Consider the following 24,653-nt stretch of genomic DNA (forward strand, 5'->3'; position numbering starts at 1 on the left):
TGGATTTTAAATATTATTATAAAGTCTGGGGAATTGAATACTGTCATTTTTCCTTAGGAGTATTTTTTTTTTTAATAAAAGTAGTTCATGCTTTTGTCCTCTAAATTATGTAGGCATCAGTTTTTTTTTATAGGGCTTTTATTTAGTATTTGATCCTTTAATGCTGTGCCAGAAAAAGGAAGGAAATTGCATTTTATGACTGTTAAAGTAGGTATTATTTTTGGTTATATTTAATAGAAGTATTTGCACTTTGGCAGAGTATGCCTTCAAATATTAGTGAATATAGGTATGCCTACAGGACATAACCTTTTTCTCATGGTAAAGCACATACTATATAATCTGTTTATGATTTAAATATTTACCTTTAAAGTAAGTTATTTTATTGAGCAGCACAGTCAAATATATGTTAAATGTCAACATTTATGTTTAATTCTCTTCAATTTAATGTGGGGTTTTTTTTTTGTTTGTTTTGTTTCTTTGTTTTTTTTTTGTTTGTTTGTTTGTTTGGTTTCTTTACTCTGCAGTCTGTTCATCTTTACCTATGCTAATATGCTAGTAACTATAAATTTCTCCACGTGACTCAGCGTGCTCTGACTGGGAAAAAAAGTCTCATGGACAGATATAGATAGATGGATAGATAGATAGATAGATAGATAGATAATTTTTTTAAACACTCAAATATAGATCATTGTATCTTACTACATGTATATTCTCTGAGCCTCACTCAAAATGTGAGATGGGCAATTCTCTAAACTATGCCTTATAGACTACACTGCCAAAGAAGTTTACTGCTTCTCCAGAGCTCTTGTCTCCTTCTTAAGAGAACTTGGAGATCAAGGCTTGTTTGCTTCCCTGTGCCTGTCTTTTCTACATAACATGGGAGTATCTATGTTTAATAATTTAAATACACCTGAACTACTAAGGTTTAATATAAGTAGCTCTATTGTGAAGACTCCTATTAATCACCACTCCTTCTTCCCATCTTTACTGTTACCACCTTTGCTTTGATACTTTGCCTTATTATATGACCTACAAAACGTTGTAAGTGCAAATCAATCAATGTGATATATCACATCAATAAGAGAAAGGATAAGAACCATATGATCACTTCAATAGACACAGAAAAAGCATTTGACAAAGTACAATACTCATTTAGGATAAAAAACCCTTCATAAATGGTTTAGAGGGAACATACCTCAACAGGGTAAAGGTATATATCTGAAAATCCCACAGCTAACATCAACCTTAATGGGGAAAAATTGAGAGTTTTCCTCTAAGGTCAGGAACAAGACAGGATGTCTGCTCTCACCACTTTATTCAGCATAGTGCTGGAAGTCCTACCCATGGCAATCAGACAACAAAAAGTAAAGACATCCAAATCAGTAGGGAAAAGTAGAACTTTCACTATTTGCCGATGACATGAGACTCTATGTGAAAAGACTCCACCAAAAAACTACAGTAAACTTGCAGGACACAAAACCAATCTACAGAAATCCATTGCATTTCATTATTTTTTTTTTAATTTTTTTTTTTCTTTTTTCGGGAGAGAGAGACAGAGATTGAGGGAAGGGGACGGGCAGAGAGAGAGGGAGACACAGAATCCAAAGCAGGCTCCAGGCTCTGAGCTGTCAGCACAGAGCCTGATGTGGGGCTCAAACTCACAGACCACGAGATCATGACCTGAGCTAAAGTCGGATGCTCAACCTACTGAGCCACTCGGGCCCCTATTCTGTTGCATTTCTATACACAATAATGAATCAGCAGAGAGGGAAGTTAAGAAAATAATCCCATTTACAGTTATACCAAAAATAATAAAATACCTCGTAATAAACTTAACAAAGGAAGTAAAAGACCTGTACTCCGAAAACTATAAAGCATTGATGAAAGAAACGGAAGATGACACAAACAAATGGAAAGATAGTCCATGATCATGGATTATGAAAACATAATTTTTCTAAATGTCTATACTACCCAAAGGAATCTATGTATGTAATGCAATCCATTATACCAACAGCATTTTTCATAGAACTGGAATGAAAAATCCTAAAATTTGTGTGGAACCACAAAAGAGCTCGAATAGCCAAAGTAATCTTGAAAAAGAAAAACAAAACTGGGGGTATCACATTTCCAGACTGTAAGTTATATTACAAAGTGGCAGTAATCAAGACATTATGCTAATGGCACAAAAATAGACACGGAGACCAGTAGAACAGAATAGCGAGCCCAGAAATGATCCCACAATTATATGGCCAATTAATCTTCAATGAAGCAGGAAAGAATATCCAATGGGAAAAACACAGTCTCTTCAATAAGTGATATGGGGAAAATTGGACAGCTACATGCAAAAAATCAAATCAAACTGGGCCATTTTCTTACACCATACACTTAAATAATTCAAAATGGATTAAAGATCTAGCTGTGAGATCTGAAACCATAAAAATCCTTGAAGAGAGCACAGGCAGTCACTTCTCTGACATCAGCCATAGCAAATTTTCCTAGATAGGTCCCCTGAGACAAGGGAAATAAAAGCAAAATTAAACCAGTGGGACTGTATCAAAATAAAAAGCTTCTGCACAGAAAGGAAACAGTCAACAAAACTAAAAGACAACCTACAGAATGGGAGAAGATATTTGCAAATGACATATCCGATAAAGGGTTAGTATCCAAAACATGTAAAGAACTTACAGAGCTCAACACCCAAAAAACAATCCAATGAAAAAATGGGCAGAAGCCATGAACAGACATTTCTCCAAAGAAGACACACCCAGATGGTCAACAGACACAGGAAAAGATGTTCATCATCACTCATCATCAGGAAAATGCAAATCAAAACTACAGTGTGATGTCACCTCACACTTGTCAGAATGGCTAACATGAAAAGCACAAGAAACAACAAGTGTTGACGAGGATGTGGAGAAAAAGGAACCCTCTTAAACTGTTGGTAGAATGCAAACTGGTCTAGCCACTGTGGAAAAGAGTATATGGGGGTGCCCCCAAAAGTTAAAAATAGAACTACCCTATTATGCAGCAATTACTGAAAGATATACAAAAACCCTAATTCAAAGGGATACATTCACCCCAATGTTTATTGCAGCATTATTTACCATAGCCAAGATATGGAAGCAGCCCAAGTGTCCATCGACTGCTGAATTGGTAAAGAAGAAGTGGTATATGTAAACAAAGCAATACTATTCAGCCACAAAAAATGAATGAAATCTCGCCATTTGCAACAACATGGATAGAGCTAGAGAGTGTAATTCTAAGTGAAATAAGTCCGTCAGAGAAAAACAAATACCCCATGATTTCACTCAGTAAAATTGAAGAAATAAAATCGATGAACATATGGGAAGGGGGAGAAAAAGAAAGAAGGAAACAACCTAATACGGAGGGAGGTAAGTAGAGGATGTACTAGATGGGTGATGGGTAGTAAGGAGGATAGTTGTTATGGTGAGCACTGGGTGTTGTATGTAAGTGATGAATCACTGAATTCTACTCCTAAAACCAATATAGCACTGTATGTTAACTAACTAGAAATTAAATAAAAATTAAAGACAGAGACAGAGACAGAGACAGAGACAGAGAGAGAGAGAGAGAGAGAGAGAGAGAGAGAGAGACCAAGAAACAGACTCAACTATAGAGAGCAAACTAATGGTTACCAGAATGGAAGCGGTTGGGGGGATGGCTTATGTAGGTGATGGGGATTAAGAAGTACACTTGTTGAGATGAGCACTGAGTGATGTATGGAATTGTTGAATCACTATTGTACACCTGAAACTAGTATTACACTGTGCGTTAACTAACTGGAATTGAAATAAAAACTTTAAAAATGCTATAAAATCGGCTGACAAGAAATTATCCAAGTGTTTATCTTGAGTTCCATTTCACATGTAGTTTTCTATTCCCCCATTAATCATCTGTTTGATTGCTTTCTCATTTCTTGATGGGTATACTTATTTCCTTATCAATATTTATACATACTTATTTGTTGTTCTTCCCCTGATAGCATGTGTACCTAGGAAAATACATGTCTTCTGTGGGTGAAAAGAGAGAAAAGACTGTTAATGTTGTAATCTCTATTATGATAGCTTAGCATATAAAGAATGTTAAATATTCAGGAAGAATTCTTTTCATCATTAACTGTTTTCTTAGTAGTTATCAATTACATTCTGGGAGATATTTGTCTCAATATGTATTAAATATATAATTGTATGTTTTCTCAAATCTTATAATTTTTACCATTATGAACTTTATATCTATCTGTATATCTATATATCTATGTATATCTATCATCTATTATGAACTTTATATCTATCCAGAGATATCTATATCTCTGGAATTTCTCTACATACCTTCTAGGGACTGAATTATTTCTCTTTTCCTCCCACACTTTATAGTTTACCTCATTGCAATAGCACTTCATGTGATGGCTTAAGAATCATATTCTTTCTTTCAAATGATTCAGTTTATTACCATATAGACTTTTGTAATTATACTTAATATTTTTAAAGAGAACTTTAACTCATCTTATGATAGTACCCTCCCCTATCCTAGCACTTCTGAAAATACTTCTCAGATTTTTTTCTATTGGCATTATACCCGATTATAACTCTGTTTACTTAATAGAATTCTAGCCTTCACTGCACATGGATGAGTCTCTTTGAAGCACACTTTTTCAGTAATGAAAACTCACTGATTTTTTCCCCTTTTCATAGCTTTTTTCTTTTATTACTCTATTGATCTTTCAATATCTTGGAAGTTTAAATCCTATATTTTTATATCATGTGTAATTCATTTGTTTTCTAGTCTAAGACACTTAATCAATCTTTACCCGATTACAACATTTCAGCATTGTTCCTATTCTTTTCACTTAGGAGTAGTTATTCTCACTTGCTCAGGGGTATCCTTTTCAATGCCTGCTTCCTAAATCTCGCATAATCCCTTTGGATTTTGTCTTTTTATAGTGACCTCACTTTATAAGGTTTTTGTTCAGGTAATGTACTTGAAATGAAGCGAACACTTTATCAGTTCTACTTCGTTGTTTCTTTATTTCTTTAAAGATTTGCCTCAGTCAAAGGCAGAGACAGAAAAAATATTATGGTTGTAATACTTCTTAACTAGACTAGAAGGTTGGGGATCTGGGGTGGAAACCTTTGGGAGTAATACTCCTTGTTTTAAGTACAGCAGCATCTGTCCCTTTAAAAATCATTCTAAATAAAAACCTGCTTTTATAAGGAGCAACTACTGATCTTCATGTATTTCTTTTTTTATAAAATTCTGAGGTCTTTTCTCTCCCATGTAAAAGTATTACAGAAATGGATGTTTATATCTCTGTCATTCTACAGCTGGTGCTAAATCAGGAGCAAAGTAGCTATTAGTGTTATACCTCAAATATAGTCTCTTTTTGTTCTGTACATTGGTGTCATTGATGTCAAAGTTTGATATAATTTGATCAGATGCTACTTTGTGTCAGTTTACAGATTTATTTTCCATAGCCAGTATGTTTAATCTTTTCTTTTAAAAACATTTTTTTTTTAATAGTGGCTTCATTTTTTGACAGAAATACTTTAACTGTTTCTACTCAAGCATTGTTACTGGATTCCACATTGGAAAGATTTCTTGTTTCTTATGAAAGAAAACAAAATGAATTGTAATGCATTATTTTAAGATAAAAAAATCCACACAAAGCTAAAATAATGAGAGTCAATGAAAATTAAACAGTAGGTTATTGCTTTCAAAATTCAACTGATTTCTGTTTTTTCTTAGTACAGCTACTTGGAAGGATATCACAGTTTTTTTTTGTTTTGTTTGGTTTGGTTTTGTTTTGTTTTTGTCTTTTGTATATTGTCTCATACTGCATAACATAAGAGCCCAGAGACTTAATCTAATCGTTTAATCTCTTTTCCATTTACCTCAGTCTCTGAACAATGTGGATATAAAGTGCATCAAAAGATATGATAATTTTTTTCAGTTATTTTTTTTTTTTTAATTTTAGTTCCAGTGTAGTTGACATACTGTGTTATACAAGTCTCTGGTGGATACTATAGTGATTCAACAGTTCCATATATTACTCAGTGCTCATAAAGATGAGAGTACACTTAATTCCCTTCACCTATTTTACCCAATCTCTCACCAGCCTCCTCTCTGGTAACTATCAGTTTGTTCTCTGTAGTCAAGAGTCTGTTTCTTTGTTTGTCTCCCTTTCTTCGTTCATTTGTTTTGTTTCTTAAATTTTATATGTGAGTGTCCTTCTTTGTCTCTTGTGACAATCTTTGTTTTAAAGTCTATTTTGAAAAAAAAAAAAAAAAAGAGTGGCACCTAAATGACTCAGTCGGCTAAACGTTCAACTCTTGGTTTCACATCAGGTCATGATCTCGTGGTTTCATGAATTTGAGCCCCTCTTTGGGCTCTGTGCTGACAGCGCAGAGCCTTCTTAAGATTCTCTCTCTTCCTCTCTCTTTGCCTCCCCCACTAGTGCTGTCTCTGTCTCAAAATAAATAAACTTAAAAAAATATCAAAAAAATAAAGTGTATTTGTCTGATGTAAGTACTGCTACTCTAGCTTTCTTTTCACATCCATTTGCCTGATAAATGTTTCTCCACACCCTCACTTTCAGTGTGCATGTGTCTTTTAGGATGTGATAAATTTTTATGATGATCGTGTATGCACATGGCTTATGTAAGGTTGTTTGATTAAATAAAGTTATGATATAAATTATCAAACAAAAAATGGAGATATCTAACATGTATGAACTTTAGTATTCAGATAAAATTAACAAGATCTTTTTAAAAGTTCAAATAACAGGGGCGCCTGGGTGGCGCAGTCGGTTAAGCGTCCGACTTCAGCCAGGTCACGATCTCGCGGTCCGTGAGTTCGAGCCCCGCGTCAGGCTCTGGGCTGATGGCTCAGAGCCTGGAGCCTGTTTCCGATTCTGTGTCTCCCTCTCTCTCTGCCCCTCCCCCGTTCATGCTCTGTCTCTCTCTGTCCCAAAAATAAAATAAAACATTGAAAAAAAAAATTAAAAAAAAAATAAATAAAAGTTCAAATAACAAAGTTAATGTTTATTTGGTACCCATAGTGGTCTCAGTTTATAAACAATGGTAATGTCAGTTATAGCTCATATATAACCCTGATTTGTATAATTTTACCAATCAAATATATGTAATTTTATGAAGGTTCATCTATAAAATAGTTGCATATTATAGGTTTATTATAAATGGAAAACTACCTTGATACTTTTATTGATATCTTATTTTTTCCCTCAATTAATTGAAATATAAACTCAAAATTCACAATGAAATACATTTAATATCGGGTAGTGTTTCTAAGATCCCTAATTGAAAATTCAGAATGCAATTTCTTCAATAAATATTTTTATTATTATTGGCAACTGATTATTGAAATAGTCTCATCTCTGTTTAATGAAGCAAATATATCAGATACAAGGTAGAAAAAATAGCTCTCTAGCCTTTGCTTGTGGTGAATTCAGAGCTTTTATTTCCATCATGTAGAATAGTTCTTTTTATTCAATCTCTGAATATAATTACATGGGAGTAGACTAGAAATAAAAACTGTGTATTAAAAATTTATTTTTTTTTTTTTTTTTTTTTTTGTGGGCTCCTATCAGTTCTGAAGCTCAACAGCATTTATTCTGAAGGAGTTTACTTTTCCTGGGAATTGTCAAGGAGACTAAACCTCATTTAGTGAAGGTTACTGAAATGCATTGGTATATTTTTTGGGAGTAGGCAGTTAATAAGATAAAATGTGTTATTTAGACTATTCATTAAAATAACTTCATCTTTTAACTCTTTCTAGCACTGACAAAACTTAGCTAAATTTAAATACATTCCATTTTATTCTTAAACTATGATTGCTTCTAATGTTTTCTTCCTAATTTAGTTTCCTGTGGCTGTTGAACAAAGTTTGTGGCTTTAAATAGTAGAAATTTCTTCTTTCACAATTTTGAAAGCCAAAAGCTCAAAGTCAGTATCATTGGTCTGAAATCAGGGTGTTGGAATGGCCACACTCCCTCTGGAGGCTCTAGGGGAGACTTTCTTCCTTGTCACTTCCAGCTTTTTGTGGCTGTTGGCACTGTTTGGCTAGTGCCTGCAACACCCCAGTCCCTGCCTCCTTGGTCACATTGCTTTTTTCTCTTCTGTCTATTCATAGATATCCCTGTTTCCCACTTATAATGATAAATGTGATTTCTTTCTTGGATAATCTGGTTAATGTCTCCATTTTAAGATCCTTTTATCATATCTGAAAAGATCCTGTTTTTTTTTTTTTGTTTGTTTGTTTGTTTTGGGTTTTTTTTTTTTTGCCACATAAGGTATCATTCACAGATTCCAGAGCGTAGGCTGTGAACATCTTTTGAGGGGCCATTTTTGAACCTCCCAAAATGGCAAAGTGATTCATTCTTATATAATCTTGGTGAATCTTAAAACTGATCCAAGCAGGAAGAACAAACAAAACTGAAAAAAAAAGTATACTCCTACATCATTTTTCAACAATGATTAGTAGTAAAATTTTTGTTGAATTAAAATGAGATGTAGAAGCTGCTTTTGAAAATATATTCAGCTATTTTAAAGTTTTAATTCTATGTGTTTGTTTAAGATGATATTTATTTATTTATTTATTTATTTATTTATTTATTTATTAATGTTTATTTTTGAGACAGAGAGAGACAGAGCATGAATGGGGGAGGGTTAGAGAGAGGGAGACACAGAATCTGAAACAGGCTCCAGGCTCTGAGCTGTCAGCACAGAGCCCGACGCGGGGCTCGAACTCACAGACCGCGAGATCATGACCTGAGCCAAAGTCCGCCGCTTAACCGACTGAGCCACCCAGGCGCCCCAAGATGATATTTATTTATACTATATTATTTGTATACATTAAAACATTTCCTCAGGATTCTGCTCACTGATAGAATCATCACATTCTCCTCTGGAATATCACTTATTTTCCTACTTAATTATGAATGGTGACTACCTTTTCTAAAAATCTGTTTTTTTTTTATTTTTATTCCATGCACTTCTAAAAATTACTTAAGAATAAATTACAATATATTTTCTATGTATGTACATTTTTCTTTCTCTGTACAAGTATATGTATTTATATATACATATATATATTTGAGTAACATTTTAAACACATGCAGACAGAATACTGATATTCAGCATTGCACATTGGTATGACTATAATAATATATGTTTCCATATATATTAATACATAACATATAATATGTAATATATCAATATATTTTATTATATTTATATATTTTTATATATAGTATTAATTTAGATGTTCTATAAATTAGAGATAATTTAAAAGTGAAGACAACATTGCTTTGTAAATTTGCTTGGTTATTTAACCTGTACCCCATTAAATAGTTATTTTTTTAAAGTTTTTATTTACTTATATTGAGAGAGCAAGAGAGAGCAAAAGAGAGCAGGAGAGGGGGCAGGGTAGAGAGAGGGAGGGACAGAATACTAAGCAGGTTTTTGTATGGTCAGTGCAGAGAACGACACAGGGCTCGAACTTATGAAGCGTGAGATCATGACTTAAGCCAATGACAAGAGTCAGACACTTAATCAACTGAGCCACCCAGGTGCCCCACTAAATGGTTATTTTTATAAATATCTTTTAAATTAATCCTCCTTGTACACTTTTTTTTTTTAAGGAAAAGTTTACCACGTATCACATAGTTGTAATTTTAGTAGTATAATTTGGGCAAATTGAATTATAATATTCAACATGTCTGTCTTTTCTCTTGTCTTCAACACATTCATTCATGAAACCCAGAGTTACATTCAATACCATTCTCCAGAATATGCTAACACTTCCACTGTTTTTATAAGCAATTGTTGACCACCTGAGGAGCATGTTATGTCAGTAATTCTTCAGTCCATAGGAACATTATTCTCTGGCAAGAAGCATTTCAACAGATACTCCTAGAATGAATGAACACACACACACACACACGCACACACACACACACACACACACACACACATATACACACACACACATTTTTTTAATTTTTTTTTTATTTTTATTTTTTAACGTTTATTTATTTTTGAGACAGAGAGAGACAGAGCATGAACGGGGGAGAATCATAGAGAGAGGGAGGCACAGAATCTGAAACAGGCTCCAGGCTCTGAGCTGTCAGCACAGAGCCGGACCTGGGGCTCGAACTCACGGACTGCGAGATCATGACCTGAGCTGAAGTCGGATGCTTAACCGACTGAGCCACCCAGGTGCCCGACATTTTTCTTTAAAGATCTTTTCTATTTTACCAAACTTCCTTACATTGTTTATGTCAGTTCTAAATGACATTTTCTAAATAAAATTTGACTGCATATAGTCAGTAAGTCAATTTGGCTTTTGCACAGGTAGAGGTTTCTTTTATACACTTGTTTGTTTAGTAACATCTTTTGATGGCAGCTTCCCATAAGTCAAAGAGATAATTTGGCTTATTAAAAAATGAGCCTGCTAATATTTTATAATCTAAGAAAATGTTATAATTTTTAAAAGTATCTATTTGCCCTATAAAAACTTCATCACAATATTATCTTCATTAGCATATTCTTTTAAAGTAATTTGATATATTTTTGGAGTTTTATTTCTGACACTGTCAATATATTTAAGGTACATAATATGCAACTTGACTAGCACAGCTCTACAAATGTATATGCAGTTGTATAAATGTATTGATAGTCCTTATTTGTTTCTGATCAACAAAGTTATATAAATGAAATGAAGTAATATATAGAAACTGCTAACAAAAGCTGCTAATAATCTATCCATAGCCAACTATCTAAATATTTTTTTTTCTATTTGTTTGAATACTTCAGTCCATGGGTTTGTATGCATTTACATTTGGAAGATGCAGCCCATTCTTTTTCATAACTTGAAAGAATATTCTTACAACCTTCAATATAATTCATTGCTACAGTTTTTACAGCTATACATTCTTCAGTCATTCACTCTGCCAATAAAAGTAACATGAAGGTCAGTAGACAAGGATATAGTTCTTTGGACACATCTCTGATTACTTCCATGGCAAAGTTCTATAATTAGAATTGCTGAGTCATTGAGAATTTTTGAAAAATTTTTTTAGGCATATTGCCAAATTGCTCCTCAGAGCTTTTATACTGTTTTACACTTATACTAGCAGTGTATAAGCCTTTTAATTTGATAGTCTCAAGAGAATTTTTATACTTCAGCTGTTAGACTTATTATCCTTGAAAGATCAATCTGGCTATCTCTTTTCAGTTTGCTATATACCATATGCTATTTTGAGGTTATAAATTAAGTGATGTAAAGTCTTATCTCATCATCTAAAAATCCTTTTATCTGAATCTGAACTCATGAGAGCCAAAATCTAGGTATTGCACCTCCCCAAATGTGTGCAAAACTTAGTTCAGAAAGATTATATTCCTTATTCATTGGAACTTCTCTCAAGTTAGATTTATTTAGATTTCTTATAATCTCTTAGCTGATTACCACAACAATTTAAGGACAGCAAATAAAAAAAAAAAACAAACAAGGTGAGGTGGCTTCTACAGGTGAGTGCTTAGGAAAAACTGAAGTAAGAAAGAAGCCTCCAAATCAGGGGCCTAAAGAAGAGATTTTACTTACCTTTTACATAATGATCACAGATAAGTATTTCAGATTTGATGACAAGCTTTGCTTTACATGTCATTGAAGTACCTGGGTTATAATTCTGTTGCTGAAAAGGAAAGAGGCAATTGGATATTTAAAATTTTCTACCCTAAGTAACAATACTAATAGACTATTAGTGAGGGAAGAAATAGAACTTTTGGAAACAAGGATATTGAGGTCACTCAGTGAATGATTAAATAATCCTTTGTCAGGTGTAGAGTTTGATTTTACCCTACCTACAAGCTTATTACTTGTTACTATTTTATGGAACCTGGCAGAATGCACAGGACTCCTGGGTCAGAGACAAATGATTTTATTAGTCACAGCAGAGTAAACAGTATGAGCATCATATTTGCATTGGTTATCTTTGTTTTCAAATCCCATGGGTGACACCACACGGTCCAGATGTATGCTGCTGACACAGTTGGTTTGCATCATAGCTCAGGAACATTCATCTTGGGGAATCCATTCTTTTATAGCAAGCAATAAGCAAGCCTATTCTGTATCTTGAAGGCAGACATTATCTCATTCCTCAGGGTAGCATGCTACAAACACAACTCTGAGAAATGGCTTTTGTCAGTAACTGTCAGGGCCTTGTATTCTTGGCCTACCCAGAAAAATATGTAGGAATATTAGAGATCCACAGAGGGACTGTTCCTTTCAACATACATCACACAGTAGCCTCTGAAGGCATGTGTACAAGCAATGTTCTAATGATGTTGTCTAAAGACGTGTACAAGCAGTGTTCTAAAGAATGAAAATTATGTTTAGCATGAGGAGATTCTTGATGCCAGCTACTTAAAGTTTCAAACATTCTCTCTGCCAACAGATACCTTTACAAATAATTGTGGGTTCATGATCATCCTTTGCAGGGACTGTGGAGCCATTTAACAAAAGAGAGAAAAGACAGATGGGTGGATTAGGCAAAGTGCTATTTATTGAAAACCGATTTCTAATATTTTACTTTCCCATAGCTTGTACTCAGTTGATGAGTGAGAAAAAAGTAATATGCTTTAAACATATTACAATTATATATTATACCAGAAATTCATGTGGCTCAAGGGACATATATTTTTGGGATGAACTACTACTGAAGTGGATTAATCCTATTCATTTTTTGGTGATAATGATTTGAATGATAGAAATATTTGGCTGTCATTGGCTTCAATCAGTGGATATAATAATAATGAAGGAAAAAGAATCTTGTTCGTCTAAGTTAGATATTCCTTTTCACCACTAACCTGCCCCCTCCATCATAAATCAGGGTTTATTATTTATTTATTTTTTAGTATCTGTAGGAAGTGCAGTGGTTACCTGTTAAGAGTAAGGAAGTGAGTATCAGAGGCTCTGTGTTCAGCTTTGGCTCTGCTACTCAGTGACTTTGGGACTTTTGGCAATTCAATCTCATGTAATATTTAGGTTATAAAGTTTCTCTAGAATCTAGTAAGATATGATGATGAAAGTCCTTTCTAAACTGTAAAGTATTATACAAATATTTAATTTCTAATAATTATGCACACTAGACTTTTTACTATTAAAGGAGACTGAAGAATATATTCTCTCTCAATGCTAATGGTATAGCTCCTAATCTGAACAATTTTCATCATCGTATACCATCTTTTAGAAGGTTTAATTAAAAAACTTTCTTAAAAGGTACCATTTCATTCACTTGGAAGCTCTGCTCATGTGACTCACTTTATTATCTAACCTTGTTGATCAATTCAAGGTCCTTTATTTAGTATCCTCTCTAAAAGGGTGGATTTGCATTTTACTGATTTTTTTTATTAGTGATAATAATAGTGATTCTATTGGCAAATATAGGAATGGATGTTTAAAGGGGGAAATTATTGGTTTAATATGGTAAAGCATACTTGGAATAGGGTGCAGAGGAAGTTGAAAATGGTGGAAAATATTTGCAGGGTGGTATCTGTGTGTATGTATGTATGTATGTATGTATGTATATGTGCCTGTGCACAATACAAATGCTAATCAAAATCCATTTTTCTCCTTTAGCTTCTTGAAAATGTTATGATTGCTATGAAAAAGAAATGCAAGAGATGGCAATATAGCTCATTACTTTTTTTTTAATACAGTAAGATTATTTCTTCTTGTTGATTAAGTTATTGACAGTAGCTTCCAAATAATATTCTTGTTTTTTTTTTTTTTTTACTATCTATTTTATGTTTACTTTAAACACTCTAATGGTTGGTTGGCAATGTTGGCAGTTGCCAGAGAATCATAAAATATTTAAGTTGGAATCTACTTAAATAATCATATACTATAACAGATGAGATGAGAAAGTAAACTCCATGGAATTTAAACATTTTTAAGGCCACACATCAGTGTGGTAGTTTAGATTCTTAAGACCATTCCTCCTTTTCTTACTTGTAGCAGTGCTTATAAACTCTTAGGCATTATCTTAGAGCTTTCGAAGTATTTTAAAGCAATAACATCTCATTCTCTTTTTAGGTAGTTATTAGGAGTAAAAGTGGAGAGATCTTGTATCGTATTTCACCATGGGCGAAGTATGTGACTCGTGAAGGTGAAAATGTGAATTATGATTGGATACACTGGGATCCAGAACACCCATATAAAGTGAGAACAACAAATCTTTAAATAAATGCTTGTTCCAATATTTCTAGGAAAATTAATTTTTATTTTTATAACTTTTATAGTAATGTTCAACTTCTCTCTTCTCTGCCAGTTTTATATTTTACATCATAGTGTACCCGATATGCTCTACACATTATCAGAGTCCATCATCTGCAGCCAGTAGAATATAGTAGTGAGTTCTTATTTTATCATGTGTTACTAAGGTTAGGAGAAGGGAAAAAGAAAACTAAATCTCTACATACTGACCTGTAAGGGATACTGTGTTTGTTTGTTTGTTTTTTTATTAAACCACAATTTCTGTTTCATCATGGAATCTGCAGTGAGGTAATATTTCTCATTGTCATGAGTTAGAAGCAGGATCAATGTCCTTAGGAACAAGGAATAGGGAAGATACCTCATGAATATATTATTTAGGGTTATTTTCAAGGTTTCTATGTATGTTTGAACTCACATCTCTGTCTTTTAAGTTATTGGAGCATGTTGATAAATGCTTTGCATTTGATAATTATGTATGCATTTTAAGCTCTTATGTTTTCTTTAAGGCTCAATGATAAGGTGTAAGCCATTACATGATTACTCTTTTCAAACAGATCCATTAATATGGTTCTAAAAAGGAATTTACTTTTAAGAGAAAAATTTAATGGATGTAGCCAAATGCCTTTTATATGCAAAAACAGTTCCAAACTGTTTGACTGAGTTGATTCACCATTCCATTTAACATGCTAAATCAGATAGTACCATACCTGCATTTCTGATCTAATTCTTTATGTAATTTTATATTCTGTAGTTTAAGCATTCCAGACCAAAGAAGCCAAGAGGTGTAAGAATTTATGAATCTCATGTGGGAATTTCTTCCTATGAAGGAAAAATAGCTTCTTATAAACATTTTACATACAATGTACTACCAAGAATCAAAGACCTTGGTAAGTAATAACTGTGATTTTTATTCAGATAAAATTTTAATGAGTCTGTTCTCTTATTAGAAAAGCTAATTACAAGTGTCTCTTTTTTAGTGTTAAGAGATTAAATATGTAATAGAAATGCATTTTATTTTAGGCTTCTCAAATTGCCCTGTAATAGTGATAGCATAGAAAAGAGAAATGGAATAAGATAGAGTGTAAGAATTCAAGATATTATTCCAATTTCAATTTTAAGTAATGTGAACTGATGGCTTCCAAATTGTAGATAAATATGTAAGCATAATTACTTTTCTACAGGAGAGAACTTTTATCAATTTAAGTGGTCATTGATTATAGCATGTTCATTTTCGTCTGTTAGGGGAAAAAAATCATATTTTTTTTTTTAAGGTTACTGGAACTCATTTTGTATCAGAATCTAAGTATATATAGCTCCAGTCTGGATGACTTACTTGACAGATATTTATGGTACATCTTTCTGAGGTACATCGTTCTAGATGTTTGTATGTTGGACTGTAATGACATAGATTCTTGTCTTCATGGGAACAGCCAGGAGAGTTAATAGTGTACTGCTGAATTATTGATTCAGTGTGCTTTAAATTTGTTATTTTTCTCTTTATAGGTAATGCCTTTTTATCATTTCACAGCATATTAGCACCTGCTCCAACAGCTAGGCAGGAAGATAAAGTACATTTAATTATTCTGCTTCTGGTAGGCAGTCTAAACTTTGGCTAGAAGAAAGGTTTGCAACTCACTGTTAAAGTTTTTAGTTGTACATTGCTGTTAATTATCTGTGATGGTGAAGTCAATTCGTGAAACCCAAATTAATTAAATGTATGAATAATTTAATATTAATTATATTTAATAGATATTATATTTAAATTGTTATATTTGGGATGTGCTGCCATTTCATACTTAGTACATTGTTTATGACCCAGATCTTGCAAAAGGTTGGACAGAACAAGGATTCTCTTCTTCTCATTGTTGTGCATAAGTTGAATAGCCCAGTAGTCAGAACATAAATGAGTCGAAGAATGAGTAATGCCATAAAATTAATAATAAAAACTATAAGTTGGAGCTTGATCATAAGAATGATTTTTATTTTATAATAGAGAAACTACAAACTCTGTATTTTGTTATAAGATATATAATTGATTTATGCTATCTGAGCAGCAGTTTATACACATATTTCTATCATGATGGAAATATGATAAAGTGAATGAGGTTGTTTTCATAATGAAAAAGCCAGGAATAATAACTTCTCAGCAGATTATGAAGTATAGTTTATGTTACTCTTTAACCATGAATCTCTAATTCGGAATGTGACATTGCAGTTGTTCCAAAATTAATTATGTACTGAAATATGTACATGAGAAGCTATATTGACATTAATTGGCCTTTGAGGACAGAGTATTTTCTATGTATATTAGAGAAATGTAGCTTTCAAACCAGTCAAATCATATTTGAAAATTTTGCCAAATTTGAAGATGCAAAAAATATTTCATTTAGTTATAATTTTAAAAATCACAAGTTTCTTCTTCTTTGATTATTGGCTTATATTAAAAACACATTAGTAAATACTTTTAAGGTTCTGTGTGGCTATGCGTGCACACATACAACTTTGGAGCAATTGTATAGGTAGAAGAATTAATGCTGGCTTTGTAATAGCTGCCTAGTGGAAACATGGATTTACTGGGTATCTTATGTTACATGGTAGAAATAATTGAAATATAAAGAAAAAGGTAAAATAAAAAGTATATGGCATGCAACTGGTTACTTTTATTTAGCTTTCATAATCTTCACTGTGAATATTATAAGTGCAACTGAAGTTTAGCATATGTAGATTGCCATCTTTAATATTCTAAAGTCAAATTAAGAGTATATTTGCATATCATTTATTACTTGTTAAAATGAAGACATTTCAAATAACTAGAGTACCACTCTCAAGAACTAACTGTCCAATTTTGTATTAGAAGGTCAGACAAGTCAAAAATGTTAAAGAAGTAGAACTTTTCAAAGTGATCAAATCCTTTGTATGTAAATGATCGTATGTAAAATTTAATGTCCTTAGAACAAAGATGCTGTGTGTGTGTGTGTGTATATTTCTTTTTCATTTATTTTTTTTTAATATTGCTTTTAATTTCTACTTGATCTTTGCCTATATAGGATACAACTGCATTCAGATGATGGCAATCATGGAGCATGCTTACTATGCCAGTTTTGGTTACCAGATCACAAGCTTCTTTGCAGCTTCAAGGTAAAATGAAAGTCTCAATTATAACCATTTTTATTTGAGAAAAATAAAAAAATAAATAAATAAAAGTAATTTTTACATTTTATGTGATATTGTTTTGTAATCTATTTGGGGGTTAACAGTTTATCATTTTTTTTTTTTTAACTACAATCATAGACTCTCTTTTCATCAAGCCTTATTGGCTAGCCATGATTCAACATTGCTTTTCATGAAATGATTTTTGTTAAAAAGTATCCAGTTAACGTGCTGAAATTGTCATGCATTTGGAGGCCCAAGTCTTAATCAGAAAATCATGCCTCCTGGAAGTCATTATTGCCAGAGCTCACATCCTTTACTGGAAAGAGATTGGCTCATGTAGGAACATTACTGAGAAGGCTCTTGGTAGGACATATTACTGCCCACAGAAGGATTGTCCTTCTTTCTGGGCTTAAATCCAAAGAATGTGGATCTCTGGGCAGAAAGACAACAAAGAGTCCTATGTAATTGAAGAGGTATTGACCTGAACATGTCCAACATTGTCTCCATCTCATGGAACTTACACTGTTGTGGCATATAGACATCAATCCAATAATCATACATATTGGTTTAATATAGACATCAATAATCATACATACTGATTTCTATCTGTAATAAAAGCCAGGAAGAAAATGACAGGGTACTATAAGAGCCTAGAATGAGGGGTCTGATCAGTTTAGATCTGAACTGATGTTGAGACTGACATATAAAACATAAGTAAGAGTGAACTGGGGGAGGAGTAAAGTAGGAATAAGGAGATAGTTTTTCTGGCATAGAGAAAAAATACTGATACTTTTACCTGTTTCACTATATATTCTCTAATATAGTGAATAAATTACCTGTATTTGTGATCTCTAAATCTTTCATTCCTCTCCTTTCTTGAACTCATTCCGAGTAGGCTTTTCTCCTCTTCATTGAAATTGCTTTTGTCAAGTATACTGATGACCTCCACACTGTTAAGTCCAATGATCAGCTATTATCCCACTTGAACTGTCAGCATTTGGCACAATTAATTACTTGTACCTTGTTAGGACATTTTTCTTTCCTTGGTTTTCAGGAAACTATTATTCTCCTGTTTGTGTATTTCCTATCTCTTTACTGCTTTTTTTTTTTCTTTTTTAATTTGCTTTGCTTTTTTCTGACCACTAAATATTGGACCTCCCAGGGTTCAGCCCTTGGTTCCATTCTCTTCTGTATATGTATGATGTACGTTGAGGGTCTCATCAAGGCTCATCCATTCTTATGCCTTAAATATACTTTACATTATACTGGACTCTTCCCTTTCTGTACCTGCCTATACTCAGCTATCATAAAACCTAACCACCTGTAACTTCAAAATATATCCTAAATCTGGCTTCTTCAATTGCTACCATCCTGTTCCAAGTTGCCATTATCTATAACCTGGATTATTTCAATAGCCTTTTAACTTGTCACTCTGTTTCCTCTTGTTCTTCCATCCCTTCCCTAGCCTTCTTTCCTCCATATACATGGGCTACTTTCTGCATGGTGACCTGACTAACCACTTTAAAATAAAAGTCAGATCATGTCCCTCTCTTGCTCAAAACCCACTAACAATTCCCCATCTCTTTCAGTGCAAAAGTCAAAGGCCTTATATTGGTCCATAAGACCCCATGTGTTCTGGGTCTTGGTGGACCCTCGGGGCTCATCTCTTTCTGGATCATTACACTCTGGCTACACTAGCCTATTTGCTATTCTTCCAGTGTTCCTAGCTTATTAGCTTAACTCTGTCCCCAGTACCCTTTATGTCTGGATATCCTATCTTTTAGATATTCACACACCTTGCTCCTTACTTCTTTCAGGTCTTCCCTTGAACATTGCCTTCTTCATGAAACTTTCACTGATAACCCTGTTTAGAATAGCATACCTGCCCTTTCCACCAGTGGCTTTGTTCATTTTTTCTTTAGAGAAGTTAATGCTATCTGACATCCCCCATGTTTTGCTTATTTATTTGTAGTCCTCCAATCCTCCAACTAGAATATAAATTCCATAAGGGCAGTGATATTTATTTTGTTCACTGCTGAATCTCAGAGCATAGACAATTTCGTGACACATGGTAGATGGCTTAATAAGTATTTGTTGAAAAAACAAATGAATGAAAGAGATTTTAAGGCTATTTATTTACTGAGCATGCTGTTCATTGAGTAGAAAAAAAGGCTGGGATAAGGAGAGAAAGGGGTAAAGTGTCCTAAATCTAAAGTTATTGGAAGGAGCCAAATTAGGCAGTGCAGTAGGTCCTGATAATGTCCACAGTCTTCATCCTAAGCACAATGGGAGTATAAGTATGACTTCAGGTAGAGGATGAAATGATCACATTTTCATTTTTTAAAGATAGTTCTTGCTGCCCAATGTAGTTGACTACCAGGAGACCTGTGATATACTAAGCACTGTACTGCATCATGGGAAACCAGATAGTAAGAGCCTCTGCCCTCAAGGGACATATGATGTAGTGAGGAAGTGAGATAATAAATAATTACAAGGGTGATTGGGTGATTATTTACTTAAAGAGTAAAGTTGATGCTATGGAAGGCCAATATTGAGATTTTACATAGGTTAAGAAAAGCCTTCCCTCTTAGAGGAGTGATTTTTGTTTTCTTTTTCATGCAGACTAGAAAGCTGCTATTAACACAAACACGTGTGCCTTTGAGCTACCCATATTTTCTGCTTGGGTGGTGACAGACATGGCCCATCCTCTTGGCCTTCTGGCACCTGAAGGCATTCCAGTTTGGGAATAAGTAGGTACAAGAGGGATGACCTCACCCAAGATACCAAGGACATTGAAAGAAATACTCCAAGAGACTGCATTCCAAGCATACATACTCACAGGAATGGCCAGGTTTATGAACAGAGATTACCATGCTCCCCAGGCAAAATAGCCTTGGAAAAGAAAGTCAGAAACTCTGAGTTTAGAGAAACAGAGTTTACTACCTACTGGGGCGCCTGGGTGGCTCAGTCAGTTAAGCATCCGACTTCAGCTCAGCTCTTGATCTCATGGTTTGTGGGTTCAAGTCCTGCATCAGGCTCTGTGCTGACAGCTCAGAGCCTGGGGCCTGCTTCAGATTCTGTGTCTCCCTCTCTCTTCGCCCCTCCCTCACTCATGCTCTGTCTCTCAAAGATAAATAAACACTTAAAAATAATTTACTACCTACTAACTCAAAATGTGAATTTTCATTGGGATATGAATCTATGTCTAATAGCTGGATTTAATTATTTTTTATGGAATGCCTTAAAATTTGTTTAGTAAGAAATACTATTCCACTTTGACTTGTACCCAAGTATTATGTCACAGTGCGTTTTCATATTTAAAGTACCTAGTACTGCACTGGTAAAACAAATGATACACAGTAAATGGTTCTTTGATTTAAATATGATATGATTTTGTTTCTGCTTTATTCTTTAGCCGTTATGGAACGCCTGAAGAGCTGAAAGAACTGGTTGACACAGCTCACTCAATGGGTATTACAGTCCTCTTAGATGTGGTGCATAGCCATGCTTCAAAAAATTCAGAAGATGGATTGAATATGTTTGATGGAACAGATTCCTGTTATTTTCATTCTGGACCTAGAGGGAATCATGATCTTTGGGACAGTCGATTGTTATCTACTCCAGGTAGGTACATGTAATATGGAAATGTTTTTACTGAAAAAATATTTCAAGGAATATTGCTAAATTCATTGTGTGTATAGTCTTTCACTGGTATACAACTCGTTAAGCTGATTTTTAAAAATTATGTAAGGAATGTTTACCATACATATAGACTTTCCTTGTTTTGAATAGCCCATGCATTTGTGGTAAGTTTCATTAAATTTCAGTTTTACCAATCTTAGGCCACTTAAAATATATTGGTTATATGGTCACTTAAAATGATTTATATGAATAATTCTTTAATATCTAAAATAATACTTTATAAAGTTGAATTAACTGTAGCAAGTCTCCTTTTAGTTGAAATATATATTGTATAAAATAAGCAATTTTTTAAAATGTTACTTCATATTTTGCTATCTTAATAATATTGCCATATTCCTGATCACAGCTAAATTAACATAACTTTAATAATAAGTAACATTTATTAGTATGTAATGTATCAGGTATGATGCCAAGTGTTTTAGGTATATTAGCTACATATTTTCCTTATTCTGTGTAACAACTCTACTTACAACTGGTAGGTTCTATTGTTAACATCATGTTACATAAAGGTAAGCTAAAGTTTATTGTTGAAACAGTTAAGATTAAACACATCTCTGACTTCTTTTACCGTTTAAACAGAAGGGTGTTTTAGGTGATTAAATCTAGATAGCTTAATAGGGCAAAATATTTTAAAATATCAAAAATACTCTTTATCCATTATTGATTATCAGTGAAAATATAATGAAAATATGCTGTCAGGAATATAAAAAGTAGCAGAGTATCAACATATAACTAACTTTTTACAATACATATTTTTGAAAGAATTTAACGAATTTTCTTTTGAATGCTGCATTATACATAAACATACATGTATCTGGATGTTTATGTATCTGGATGTATCTTGCTGTAGCAAGTACTTTGACAAAATGAAGGTTTCTAATTTTTCAACATAAATTAGATGACTTTCATATGGAGGAAATTGTTTTGCTTTGCTCTTTCCTGAATGTTATACATTGTTTTATATTTCGTAACTGTATAGGAATCACTCATGCCAGATGAAGGAGCATAACATATTAGAAAAGACACAAGAGGTAGAAGTGGGTGGCAGGGTTCCAGGCCTAGTTTTGGTCTGGAACAAATCAATTAATCATTCTGGTTCTCAGGTTTTTCATTATAAGAGGAAGCAGAGTTTGGGGGCTAATACAATTCCCTTTGTAAAGGTATTTTGTATCTGTGTCACCTTTTTGAACATTGCTTTTCATACTATGGATGTATAACAAGTAAAAAGGACTGAACCCATGCTAATTCTGTGATATAACTCCACTATTGAGAAAATCTTGTAAAAATAGTTTGTGGGCAAGAGATATAATTAATTGTACTCTCTGGTTCATATCTAGATGAATGAGTTGACTCTGTACTATAGAACTGTGCCTTATGAAAGAAATGCATTAAATAGTTAAATTTTTGTGTTATGACACAATTCTTCTGTAGAACTATGTCTTTAAAGAAAAAACTTCAGATGGATTTTTTAAATGTTACAAAAACGATTATTTATTTTATTAAAATATTTATTATAGTGTATTTTTCTATACCTGGAGCTCCCATGGTCCATTAAAAGCCATCCAGTTTTCTAAAGAAAAGAGATTATACATAACTTTTTTTAAGAAACATTTCTATTATAGAAATTAAGACATATTTAACATTTTATTTAATACTTGTTTTATTATGAACTATTAACTTTCTCAGGTGCTTGCTTTTGGTAAATAATATATAGCATGATTCTGGCTTATAATTTTTAATATGACTAATTCTTTTGGCTACATTATGTCGTAGAGGCTTAGTACTTTGTAAATATAGTTCCATGTAAAATGCATTTTATTATTCTATATGTTGTTCTGTTTGACAATACTGTACCTACATTTTCCAATTTAAGAGAGCTAGTATTTTCTATATAGGTTAATACTATCGGTTATGACATCATTATACAATATAGATAAAACCCTACAAAGCCAATTTAAACAAGTTAAATCACCAAATTTAAACAAATAATTTTTTAATACTTCGATTGCTCAATGTACAAAATAGTAAAGATTCTAGGGCTCTTTGGATTATTTTCTCACTACTGTATACAATTGATTAAAAACTTTATTGACAAAATTTATATTAGCTTGATGAAACTTATCAGGATTTTCTTCCTTCTATTCTGATTAGTTACAACATATGCAGTGTGACAGTAACATTGCTTTGCTGCAATGCTAAAGCCTTTTTTATAATCAGCATTTATGTTTTAATTTTTATCCTGCTCTTTTGGTTATTTATTGCTGCTTAACCAGCTCAAAGTTTAGTGACTTCAGATAATAGCAGTTGTTGGGGCGCCTGGATGGCTCAGCCAGTAGAGCATGAGACTCTTGATTTCCAGGTCATGAGCTCGAGCCCCATGTTGGGTGTAGAGATGGTTCCAGACCAGCAATTTGGGTATAGATCAAGAGGAATGCTCTTCCTTCTGCATGTCGGTCAATGGAGTGGTTTAATTCAAGGGTGGAACACCCACTTTGTTTAAGGATGGTTCATTCACATGACTGACAGTTGGTGCTGGCTCTCAGCTAGGAGCTCAGTCATGGCTGTGGGCCAAAGGGCTTCAGTGCCTCTTGTAGCCCACTGCACAAGCTACTTGGCCTTTCTTACAATAGCGAATTCCCAAATGACATTCAGGCTGCCATTTCTTATGGTCTGGATCTAGAAGCTGACACAGCATCATTTCTACTCTAAACTATAGATTGAATAGTTATAGATTCAAGGGACAGAAGCATTAAAGGATTTTAGTTCTGTGTTTTAAAATACCCATCTATAACAAGTTTTGACAGCATACAATGAACATACCACTTGACAAATTCAAAAATATATTGAAATATTTGTCTATGTGGAAATGTTATTTTTCAGCTGTATTTCTGTGGTAGAGAGTTTTGTCTGAAATAGGCAAATTTTTTTTTTAAAGTTTTTTAATGTTTATTCATTTTTGAGAGACAGAATGTGAGGCGGGGGAGGGCAGGGAGAGGGAGACACAGATTCTGAAGCAGGCTCCAGGCTCTGAGCTGTCAGCACAGAGCCCGATGTGGGGCTCGAACTCAGGAACTGCAAGGTCATGACCTGAGCTGAAGTCAGATCCTTAACTGACTGAGCCACCCAGGTGCCCCTGAAACAGAATTTTTTTTTAAAAATATGTACCTTTCATTATGAAAGTAATAATGTCATTGTTGACAATTAGAAAATATAAAAAGACCCACGTTTTCCAAAATAAAAAAAATATTATTCTTAATAAGTATAAATAACATTCTTTGTACACAAGTGCATTTAATGACTATAAACTCATTAAACATACGTATACACACATGGACACCTATTACTCTCCCCATGGAATAGCTACTCTGCCTTTTATTTTGGGTTGATTCCTTACCCACATAAAATCAGAAGCTACATATTTTAAAATACAAGTTCTTTTCTCCTGCTTATCTTTGATTTGTTGATTAATATTACACTCCATGGAAAAG

At 33.4% G+C, this 24,653-nt stretch overlaps 1 protein-coding gene across 1 annotated transcript in view; it reads left to right on the forward strand.

Annotated features, from left to right (window-relative positions):
- GBE1 (1,4-alpha-glucan branching enzyme 1) overlaps window positions 1-24,653 on the forward strand; it is a 276,566-nt gene that overhangs the window by 121,481 nt on the left and 130,432 nt on the right. The window contains exons 4-7 of the mRNA XM_030329746.2: window positions 14,131-14,256; window positions 15,062-15,197; window positions 17,358-17,448; window positions 20,879-21,073. Of these exons, the coding sequence (XP_030185606.1) occupies window positions 14,131-14,256; window positions 15,062-15,197; window positions 17,358-17,448; window positions 20,879-21,073 (548 nt within the window). The remainder of the gene's footprint in view (window positions 1-14,130; window positions 14,257-15,061; window positions 15,198-17,357; window positions 17,449-20,878; window positions 21,074-24,653) is intronic.

The sequence above is a fragment of the Lynx canadensis genome, chromosome C2 (genome assembly GCF_007474595.2).
Source record: "Lynx canadensis isolate LIC74 chromosome C2, mLynCan4.pri.v2, whole genome shotgun sequence".
NCBI classification, from domain to species: domain Eukaryota; kingdom Metazoa; phylum Chordata; class Mammalia; order Carnivora; family Felidae; genus Lynx; species Lynx canadensis.